The 11,157-nt window shown below is 42.3% G+C and overlaps 1 protein-coding gene and 2 pseudogenes across 3 annotated transcripts; 2 read left to right on the top strand and 1 right to left on the bottom strand.

The window, feature by feature from the left end:
• Positions 1–1,392: 1,392 nt before the first annotated feature.
• On the top strand, positions 1,393–2,451 carry LOC103627959 (protein IN CHLOROPLAST ATPASE BIOGENESIS, chloroplastic-like; annotated as a pseudogene).
• A 778-nt stretch (positions 2,452–3,229) lies between these two features.
• LOC103625801 (vesicle-associated membrane protein 721) lies at positions 3,230–9,454 on the top strand. Of its 2 annotated transcripts, XM_008646202.4 has the most exons (6): positions 3,283–3,804; positions 4,481–4,622; positions 4,696–4,816; positions 4,911–4,973; positions 5,412–5,575; positions 6,771–9,454. In XM_008646202.4, the coding sequence occupies exons 1-5, from the start codon at positions 3,615–3,617 to the stop codon at positions 5,556–5,558; spliced, it is 663 nt and encodes a 220-aa protein (XP_008644424.3). In that variant the 5' UTR covers positions 3,283–3,614; the 3' UTR covers positions 5,559–5,575; positions 6,771–9,454. The 2 variants fall into 2 exon arrangements, with proteins under 2 accessions (XP_035814816.1, XP_008644424.3); XM_035958923.1 differs by having other exon boundaries at positions 3,230–3,804; positions 5,412–9,435.
• LOC115072887 (LOC103644198-like pseudogene) lies at positions 8,983–10,570 on the bottom strand (annotated as a pseudogene). Its single transcript, NR_163837.1, has 2 exons — positions 10,169–10,570; positions 8,983–9,233 (listed from the first exon to the last, which is right to left on the bottom strand). The product of NR_163837.1 is annotated as a protein-like pseudogene (transcript).
• Positions 10,571–11,157: the final 587 nt, after the last annotated feature.

Raw genomic sequence — 11,157 nt, 5'->3', positions numbered from 1 at the left:
ATTTTTCTGCAAAATAATGAACTATCATCATATGCTTTTAGTACTCCATGGTGATGTAGTCTGTGCTCCTTAATGAATCCTTCAACAACTGACAAATAACTATTTGTTGAACTTTCAACAGACTTGATTTGTTTGGGCTCTAATTTATGAACACCTGAACTTACTTTTACATCTGTAATCGCATTACTAAAGCATTCATTTGATATATACTTGTGAAACTAACTCTGACATTTTTATTTTTGCATCTTCCAGGTTTGTATGGCCCAAATTCTGTTTTCCATGCGCGTCTTGGGCCTGCTCCAAAACTGTCTGAAGGTATTTCCCTTGGGCTTCAATTCGTAGTTGTAGATGCCTTTGCACCTGTTGCCAGTTTAAATTTCAGACCAGAATCACTACATGACAAATCTATTTTATAGACACTACAACATGTATTTTGCTGGACCTTTAAACTCAGTAGCGGACGTTGGATCCAATATTGGGCGTGCGAAGCCATAGAAAATAATTCAAGATGCTGCCCCTCACAATCATAACCCTGAACACTGCACTTGTACAAGTTTTCTAATGATCAGCACAAAAGAGGCTGAGGTGCTTGGCGCTGGGAAATCCTATTTGTAGCAGACGGGCAGGAGAAAGAAGGCTAGAGGCAAGAGAAACCATATGAGAATGGGTTTGCTTTTCAAGCATGCAACTTCAAGATTACTAATTGATTCAATGGTCATCATCTCTGTCGGACAGAATGCACAAGTGCACTTAGGCTAACAGGAAGCAGCACGTTGCCATAACATGGGAGGTGCGACTTGCAACAAGGAAAGCTTAAAAAAGAGGAAGAACACACTCCACCTATTCCAAATCATACTTCACTTTAGCTCTATTGTAAGTTAAACTTATTTTCGCTGAGTTTTTAGAAAAAAAAACTATATTAACATCTACAAATTCAATGAAACTAATTTGATTTCATAGATGTTGATGTGTTTTTTCTACAAACTTGGACAAAGGTAGATAAGTTTGACTTAGGACAAAGCTGAAATAAACGATAATTTGGAATAGAGATACCATATGAAGGTTGAATGCCATTTGTTGAAGATTGCATACTTGCATTAATGGGAATTTTCATTAACATTTAAAAGTTCACTAATAGAATTGATGTTTGGTAGATCTGTTTTCATGTTTATTTTTTAGCAGGCTAATTGTTTCTTCACCCTGCACTAACTAATGACTATGTGCATTTCGTGGTTCAGCTCAAACAATCGTATTCCTTAATCTAGAAGGGTAATTAGCTTGTACTTCCTTTGTTCCAAATTGTAAGTTGTTTTTAGTGCCTTAAGAGATAATGTAAAACTCTTAGATCTTTCCATAAATGCATTGGTTTTGCTTACATAATAATGATTTTTAATGTGCACTGTTTTTTCTCTTCTGGTTTCAGCTACCATTACTGGAGAATTCTATTACAGAGATCAATTTCCTGGATTTGGAAGACCCTTTGTGTTCAATGCAGAGATTTTAAAAAGGTATATCAGTGTAATTACAAATTATGTCATGCAAGATCAAGGGAACCTATTAGCTGGCTGTTTGCATTTTGTGTCAGTGTGAACATATATGTCATTGCATGGTTACATTACATGTTGCATGAACATGACGTATGGTTTCCTGATTTTAATTGGAAAATGTGAGACGAACACAATATCGGTCACATGCAGAATTTTTATACCTAAACAATTCTGTAGTGTCCGGCCTCAAAAGATGGTTATACATTTGCCCGTGGCCTCTGCAATGTCATGATTTAACAAGACACGTTTTCATGCACCAAGGTCGGAACGTAATTCAGTGTTCATTCGTGTTCCTTATTTTCCTGTTGGTTTGTTGTTGTTAGAGTTGGACGTACATTTGAAGCCAAAGAATCAGCTCAAGTGGCTCTGAAATCACCATGGTGGACACTTGGATGCAATTACGAAGTAATATTGTGCGGCCTTTTCATGATCAGCTTGTATGCCTAGCAACAAACAGATATTTCCCTATTTTCTTTTAGTCTCTCTTCTTGATAGTTGAGACCAAAGACTTAGCTTATACACCTTTTTTCATGAAACAAGTGGCCAAACTGAACTAGCTTGGTGGGAGGATGAGCAGTTCGAATTCATAAGAGGGAAGGTAACTAAGGAGGGTAAGTGTGAGGTCCTAAAGAAAAGAAAGGTTCCATAGCAGGTGTTTGACGAGTCTCTTTAATTTGTCACGTGATAGCTTCACCTATTTTTTGGCTGACTCCACTGCCATTGCTGCTCTGGTGCACTGCAGGTCTGCTCTGGTGCACTGCAGGTGGTTCTTAACGGGGCTGTATTTTTTATGGATTTAGTATTTGTGGATTAACTATAGGATGAGGTCGTGGATCAGATTATTGAGTGTTATAGAGAAGCTGGGCTTCATGATATTGCAAATTTCATTCCCTATAGGGAATAGATGTCAGGTTCCCTATGGCCTATAATGTTATTCAATAAATTCTTGAATTTTTTCTAGAATCCTCACTCGTATGATCTTTGCTCGCTTTACATGGCCGCCTGCAACAGATCGAGCAACTTCTTGGAATAGTTTTTCAAGTCCACTAGGCAGGCAAACTATTGCACGATGTGCCTTTGTTAATGTATGTTTGATTTATTACACTTAATTAATTCCTCACCAACACATAGACATTTAATTTACTGTATGCCAACAATCACAAGGGAAGGATGTGCACACACATGCAGGTGCATCAAGTCCTTGACAGCAAGTTTGATTTTAGAAGTTTGATGTATGTATCTTATATCTTTTCGTATCAATATTTTGTGATAGGCTTTTATTTTCATAACAAAGCATAGACACATACCTATATATTTAAGGTATCTAAATCTTTTTAACCTTTAAACGACGCTAATAAGAGCATAGTATGACAATTAGTGCGTGTGTATCTCAATACCCTGTGTGTTACCATCTCTGCGGAATAGTAAAAATAAGCTAAAATTATGCATAAATGTCACGAGCACCCTACCACCACGAACCTAACAAGCCGCTTAGTGAGTAACCATTGAACAACTATCCTATTTAAAGGTATATAGAAACCGTAGCAAAACACGGGCAAATAACTATGAACAAAGAAAAAACGTAGCAACGCACGAGCACCATACTAGTCAACTACCTTAATTAGCGATGTCTGACCATCCCACAAGAATATTCTTATTCTGTAATGTTATTGCAACCAAACACACACATTCTAAATTCCATGCTTCCTCTCTTGGATTAAGACAAGTGAGGTTAGATATTTTTTTAGAGGTTTTAAGAGAGAGATAAACAACCATGAAGCCTGATCAAGACTGTAGTGATGGAGTCCATTAGTCCAACAACCAAGGCCATGCTATATTGATCTTGCTGTTAATGGAATTGTTTTAAGGACCTTCATGCAAAACCCCAACCATTTCCCCTTCTGCACTCCACGGAGCAGTGAAACCGACCTTTCTCCCCTCCCCCGCGTTCCACTTCGCGGAGATCTAGCCCTTGGGTTTCGCCAGCGGCGAGGCCTAAGTCATCGGCGGCGAGCCAAACTCCACGAGCGGAGGAAGAGGAGGGGAAGCTGAGACGAGGAGGCAGCTATGGGGCAGCAGTCGCTGATCTATGCGTTCGTGGCCCGTGGCACGGTCGTACTGGCCGAGTACACGGAGTTCACCGGCAACTTCACAACCATCGCCTCCCAGTGCCTCATGAAGCTCCCCGCAAGCAACAACAAGTTCACCTACAACTGCGACGGCCACACCTTCAACTACCTCGTGGAAGACGGATTCAGTGAGTTATCCTGCCTTCCCCAATGTTCCTTTTTGTTGCCCTTGCGATTCGTTGTTAGGATTCATCCGATATGTCCTGATTTTTTGGTCACTTGTGTGTAGATCTTCCAGAGTTGGCTGTTACGCGGTTAGGTCGTTTTGATTGCAGTTGGTGATCATGTTTGTTGGCTGGTAACGTGATGCACTGTACAGTTCGTTTTATGTGGGAAGTGGGAAGCATGCTCCCAGCTGCGCGTGCGCCTTAGTTACTCTTAGTTACCTGGTGAAACCTTAGATGGTAGGCATTGTTTTAGAGTCGAGTTTTACAGTATTTCTAGACACGTGTAGTACTGTGGGTACTGTGGTATTTGCTGAATCTTGCTAATATGTAGTATTGGACCATTAAACATTAATGCGTGTATGTGTTGCTTCACATGCTAAAATGGTGTATGTTCTCACAACTTAAACTAGCCAATGGCTGATGCCAAAAGTTTTACATTACGAACATGGTTCCATTATCCGTCTCTCTCTCTTTTTAACTTTTTTATAAAATAACTCAACAGTGCTTGACTACCACCCTGGCATAAAGCGCCACACTTCTCAAGAACTTGATTTGTGTTGCAATAGTGCCATGTCGGTCAATTTTAAATTTTAAAAATTATAAATTTACAGGTCTACTGCTCTACTTTGCTTTGCAGCATACTGTGTTGTTGCTGTTGAATCAGTGGGGCAACAAATTCCCATTGCTTTCATGGATAGGGTTAAGGAGGATTTCACAAAAAGGTATGGTGGCGGGAAAGCTGCTACCGCTGCGGCTAACAGCCTCAACCGAGAGTTCAGGTATGTATAACCAAGGTCTTGAACTCAGTGATTACATTGTTGTTCCTCTTTAAACAATATGTACTTTCTGCAGATTAAAACTTAAAGAGCACATGCAGTATTGTGTGGATCACCCTGAAGAGGTTAGCAAGCTGGCCAAAGTGAAGGCACAGGTTTCTGAAGTCAAGGGTGTTATGATGGAAAACATTGAAAAGGCATGCTTTATGGATTGGTCAAGCTATACAATCTAACTGTTGGTATTGATGGCCACTTTAAGAATGTTCTGATTGTTTTGTTTCCCAAATGCAGGTCCTTGATCGTGGAGAGAAGATCGAGCTGCTTGTTGACAAGACTGAGAATCTGCGCTCACAGGTTTTCATGCATTCCTTTATCCTGCTCTGTAGTGCTCCATTGAGTATTGTATTATTTTTTCCTTTTGGAGCTGTAGGCGTACATTTCGCTTAGAAGGGCAAATCCATAGATGTCGGAATATCTGTAGGTTCGAAAGGCAATCCATTTCCATAAATGCTGAGATATAATCTAAGCATGTAAGCAGCATACTATGTCAAATCCCAAGAATACCATCATCGACTTGTTAGTGTTCATATGCAAATATAAATACAAAGTATTGAAATGAAAGCATAACCTTTCTCAAGGGTTGGACGTTCTTCTATCTATATTTTTTTTTGGGTTTTAGAACAGTGAATGATCCTAAATCTATTTAAATTTTGTGATGTAACTCCTATTTGCGTGGCCGGTTTGGGGTATGCCAAACATAGCCAGTTTCTTATAATTTGTCTGGGTTTCCAGGCACAAGATTTCAGACAGCAAGGAACAAATGTGAGGAGAAAGATGTGGTTGCAGAACATGAAAATCAAGCTCATCGTCCTGGGAATAATCATCGCACTTATTCTGATCATTATCCTCTCTGTCTGCCATGGTTTCAAATGCCATTAAGCACAGCCAGAACACTGGTACATTCAACTGCGCCCTATTATACTGCTGCTTGGAGGCACAACAAAAAAAAGTACTATTTTTCTGTTCTTTTGCTAGTGTGCTCTTGGCCGGGTCATTGTGCACAGGTGTTTTACATTGTCCTAGTAATTGATACATGTTGGATGGTGAATAGATTAGTTGTCAGCCATCCAATTGGTACACGCTATGTATGTATAGCCTGGATATGAGTAAATTTACTGAATTTCTCCGGAATGTTGTGCCTCGGCGTTTGCTCCTCCGGACAATAATCTGGGGCATCTTGCATTGGCCCCATTTAGGACATGTTTGGTCTGTCGCCTAATTTGACATAGTTTGTCATGTCTAATGCTCCGCTCGATTTAGGGCAACTAAGCTTTAATCACTTGTAGTCCCTAAAGAAGTAAATATGGTGACTAAAGTGGGGTGACTAAACTTTAGTCACCCCACTTTTGAAAGCGTGGCAATATTTCTTTAGTCATGTCAATATTTCTTTGGTGAATAGATTAGTTTCAGCCATCCTAATTGGTACACGCTATGTATGTATAGCCTGGATATGAGTAAATTTACTGAATTTCTCCGGAATGTTGTGCCTCAGCATCTGCTCCTCCGGACAATATTCTGGGGCATCTTGCATTGACCTTATTTAGGCTGTTTGGTCTGTTGCCTAACTTAACATAATTTATCATGTCTAATGCTCCGTTCGGTTTAGGGTGAAACTTTAATCACCTGTAGTCCCTAAAGAAATAAACATGGTAACTAAGGTGGGGTGACTAAAATGGATAAGGGAGTAGGATTTTACCTCATTTGCAGTCTTCTCTCTCCGTGCAGCAAATATCCACTAATTAATAGGGATAATGCAGTCATTATTCGTACCAATTAATGCTCTTTAGTCAGGTTTACTCACTAGAACCAAACGGCGTACTTTAGTGACTAACCAAACGGGGTCTAAGATTAGTCAGGTTTGATCAAGTTAGGCACTAACATATGTTTGGTTTGTAATTACAGTTATGTCAAGATTTTTTTTCTTGATGCATAGGTCAAAGTCATCGTCAATGACTTGTGAAAGCGTGGCAATATTTCTTTAGTCATGTCAAGATGTTAATCTGCAGTGTCTTAGGCATACAATCAAACAGGTCTTTTGTGTAAAATCACAGGTTGGAAAATATGAGCACGGAATCTATTTTAATTTTTCAGGGTCTTGCTATTTGGCTTTAAAAAAAAATCGGTGCACCGCCGCGGCAGCAGTCAGGTACGAGAATGCGCCAGAAGTGGTAAATGGTCTCTCGTCAGGTGCCGGGCATCGAAGAATCACGTAGAGGGTGTTTGGTTTTACTGAACTCGTATCAAATATTTGGATATCAATTACGCCTATTATATATATGTTTAATTAGATTTAATAAACTCGAATCGTCTTTTAGTGTTTGTAATTAGTTTTATAATTAAACTACTTAATGTTCATAATTACTATTTAAACATTTGATGTAAATTGAACTTAGTTGTGTGGAACCAAACACACTCTAAAGTTAGCTCCTCTGGACCGTCAAATGCCCTATACATTATTGTGTGCTGTAAAAGTCATGGAACCAGAGCAATTAGAACCGAGACGAAGCCCCCTCCGGAACGTGCGACTCCGTTGTTGGAGTCGTGTTATCAAATCACTGGGATACGCTACACATCTGCTGAGCTTTGATAGACGTCAGAGCTAGGCTTGCAAGGATCTACATTCTACCTCTGCTGCTTCTCCTTCTCCTGGCAAACTTAGATCCAGTCAGAGCTCAGAGATGAGACAGACGATCTCATTCCCATGTCTCCTAATCAGGATAACGCCATGAAACGTGTCGCTTCAAAAGTTGAAATACCACCTGCTAATTAATCCAGAATTCCAGGTCTCTAATCCGTTTAAGGTCTTGTTCGGTTCATCCCGTTACTCATGGATTGAATGGGATTGGAAAAAATTAAGAAGAAGTTTGACTTGTTTAAGATTTAAACTCATCCAATCTCACTCAATCCACATGGATTGAGAGCTAACCGAACAAGCTCTAAGACCTTGTTCGGTTATTCCCATTATACATGGATTAGTGGGATTAGAAAAAATTTAGAAGAATTTTAACTTGCTTGGGATTGAAACCTACATAATCCCACTCAATCCACATGGATTGAGAGCTAACCGAACAAGCCCTAAGCGAGAATAGTTAAAATTGTTTGGCTCATTGGAAGGTCAGAATTGTATTTTTTTTTGGAGGAAATACCAAGAGAAAGTACACTGGAAGCTAGACGTACGTACACTGGAAGCTATGACCGTATGACGTACGTACCACCATGTGCGCACTGTTTTTGGATCCCAAACAAACAGAGAGTAGAAAGCAACGCCTCTGGACTGGAGGCATGCAGCGCAAGCGCAGGAACAGGATCCATCTCTGTCTCCCCTTTGCTCTGCATCTGATACCCGATAGAGCTGCAGTGAACAAAGCAGTACGTACGCCTTCAGTTCTAATTCTAAAGAAGACACAAGATGACCGGTCAATAAGTTAGCCCCTAGGACCAGGAGCCTTCTCGTCTTTTGGACACAAACCACAGCACCCCCCTCCCCCTTCTCTCTAGCATGTAGCATCCCTGTCTGCTTGCTTTAGAACTCGAGCAAGGCCACTTTGCCTGTTCAAAGCTTCGCCAAGAAAAGAAGGTAAAGAGAGGAGGAGATGGTACAATGGAGGGATAGGGAGGAAACAAAAGAAGAGAAAAGGCAGGCTGGCTGCTGCTGCAATGGTGCTTGTGCTTCTCCCTCCCTCCCTCTCTCTCTCTCTCTCTTTAACCCCTTCTGCCCTCTTTTGCCTTTAGCCCGCTCGCTCCTGGTCTGTTTGTTTGTTTGTGGCATGTTTGATGCAGAAGGCTCATGTTTTGTGGTAAAAGCTAGATTTCTAGAGACATGCACAAGACCTGTAATATTGAAGTTTCGCAAACAGGGACTATATTTTGAAGAGAAAAAAAAAAGAAATAAAGTACTCTAGGAGAGTTGTATGTGCCGGTGCTTCTTTTCAGAGTTCAGAACTTCGGACCCATGGCTCCTTTAGCAAATTTATGCTGTGCTGCAGACCATACAGTGGCAATGCAAAAGAATGAACGCCTTAAAGAAAACAACAGGGTACTGCTACAGAGATGTATAAAGCAGCTGCGGCCAAGAGAGAGAGAGAGAGAGTGTGAGTGAGGAGGAGCTCTTTCTTGACCACAACCCTTTGCCAAGAAAGAATCTTTGATGCTTGCTTGTTTCCATGTGAGAGGGAAAGCTCGATACTTACTGCTCTCTATACAAAAAAAAAACTCCCACTGGTAGAATAGAATAGAATAGAATAGGCTTTGTTACCTCCCCCACCCATGACCCACCCACCAAAAAGAAGAAGAAGAAGAAAAGCTAAAGTTTTCATCATGATTAAAACTGTCTTAAATAGCAGTGCTTAGAAGAAGATAGGCCACCTCCCCCTAGTTACACCCAACATCCCAGTCTCTGTTCCTCTTCGTCCATGCAACGCATCTTCTGTTTGCTTGCGGCCGCTCCCAACATGTCGCCGGCCTCTTCGGAATCGGACGCTTCCATGCACGCCTCCGCATGCGCGCTGCCGACGTCACGCTCGGCCCGGCGACCGTCCTGATTTGCCGGTTCCCCTGGAGAAGGCGCAAGGATTTGAAACCGGATTACAAGGGTGAGAGGCCTGAAGCAGCAGCAGCAGCAGTCTTTTTCTTTCAGCAGGTGATGCACTGAAACCGTTAAGAGTTCCTGTTGTCTGTTTGTTTATTTATTTATCATGATGATGAACCGTGGTGTGCTGCCTGCTGCGCTTTGTTTGAATAGTAATGATTCCGACAATGATGTGTATTTGGTTGGATGTACAAAGAGTGATGGATGGGTGTCTATAGTTTCTATAGTATTTGAATGAGAGTCACGTGGAGGCGAGGTAAACACTATAGTAATATTTGGTATCGGCGTGATCCAAAAAAATCGAGAGGACTGATGTCGCCCCGCCACATCCTACTTTAATATCAAACCAAACACATCCATCTAGTGTGGGGGTTGTGGGGTGGGGTGGAATAGGACTTATCCGTCGCTGAAAGATTACCACATCATCATAGGGGAATGTGGGAGTGATGAGGAAGAGGAGCGCGTGACATCTTTTTCACCTCCTCCCTTTTATCCGTTACCCAGTTAGTGCTTGTCTATGATATTATGTGAAATATCAGTTTTTTTTGGCCTATTTATTCTACATGTATGTAAAACATGGTAGACGCGAGCATAGTGTGAGACAGACTGATTGCATGTTTGAAAGCCAAAACAAGCAAGTTAGGACAAAAATGCCATGTGTTGGAGTTCTGCTATTTCAAGCTGGATGACCTACACACAGTATCTGTTCCCTCTCAGCGTACGTATACGTAGTAAAAGAAGCCATTTTTCAAGCCTAAAACGTCTAGGTCCATGAAACCTGTGCACTGGTACAGAGATAGCAACTGCTGCTTCTCGGTAATGGCAAGGGAAAAGAGGGACGAACTCGAACACCAATACCAAGCTTGCAGTGCAGTGCAGTAATCTGTATAAATCAAGGTACCTGTTGTGGATAGGATCAGGACCGTTGGGCACCCTTCTCTTGCTGTCCTGGAAGGGAACATCAGCAGCCTGGAAATCCTCCAGAGTGCTCTGCCCTCGTCCGTCGCCTCTGGCCAGCATCCTCCTCCCGCCGATCGCCGCTTTCTTGACGTCGTCCATAACCAACGACATCAGGAGAAGCCCTCCGAACACGATGGCCAATGCCGCCCGCCTCACGGCCACGGCCGACCTTGCCATGACACCCGCCGGTCGCCGCCGCGCTGCGTCGTCTTCCGCCGTCGTGGCTTCCTCCTCCTCCTCCTCCTCCTCTCTCTCTCTCTCTCTCCTGGCGACAGCGCTGGCCTTCTAAGAGCTTCCTCTCACGGGCATGGGGACTAGGGTGGCGCTAATGCGATGCAGCGCTGCTGCGGCCGCGCAACGTGACTGCATATTATAATGTGTGTGTGTGGGGAGGAAGTAGCACTGTAGCAGCAGGATTTGTGTCAGTCAGTCGCTGCTGCGGTACTCAGTATTCTTGCTTCTTGTTCTGTTCCTGGCCGCCTCTGGGGGCATTCTTTTGCTTTGGCCGATTCTGCTGTGCTTTTGAGGGGCCGAGGCCGAGGCCGAGGGGGGAGAGTAGAACCAAAGCAAGCTGCTGAGCCATGCTTGCTTTTTGTTGCACTTTGCTTTTTTTGGGTTATGCCATGTTGTTTTCCTGCCTTTCCCTTTCAATCCCTCGCTTCTTCTTGTGAAGAGAACTAGAGAAGGGTAAAATGACAGTGGATTAAAAAAGGGTTTTGGGAGGCATTGTTATCTGATCGCCCTTGTTCTCCCCTCAAGTACATTCCTATTGGGAGGTAAATCAGGTCATCTGTGGAAAAGAAAAGGGAAAGAGCTCATCTTTGAGTCGTTCTAGGAGAGAACAGCATGACACATGAGAGATTGCCATGGCAAAAGTGATGTTCAAAAGAAGCAGCACCCCTGAAGAAATAACCTTCACTTTCATGTGAT

Source organism: Zea mays, chromosome 5 (genome assembly GCF_902167145.1).
Source record: "Zea mays cultivar B73 chromosome 5, Zm-B73-REFERENCE-NAM-5.0, whole genome shotgun sequence".
Taxonomy (NCBI): Eukaryota; Viridiplantae; Streptophyta; class Magnoliopsida; order Poales; family Poaceae; genus Zea; species Zea mays.
The sequence above is the reverse complement of the archived record's forward strand: the minus strand, read 5'-3'. Positions and strand labels throughout refer to the sequence as shown.

What these genes read in the sequence shown, in the direction of transcription:
- LOC103625801 (XM_008646202.4), top strand. Translation starts at nt 3,615, where the DNA reads ATGGGGCAGCAGTCGCTGATCTATGCGTTCGTGGCCCGTGGCACGGTC. An exon ending in CCTCGTGGAAGACGGATTCA is followed by an intron (nt 3,805 to 4,480) that starts GTGAGTTATCCT and finishes TTTGCTTTGCAG; the next exon opens with CATACTGTGTTGTTGCTGTT. An exon ending in TGATGGAAAACATTGAAAAG is followed by an intron (nt 4,817 to 4,910) that starts GCATGCTTTATG and finishes TCCCAAATGCAG; the next exon opens with GTCCTTGATCGTGGAGAGAA.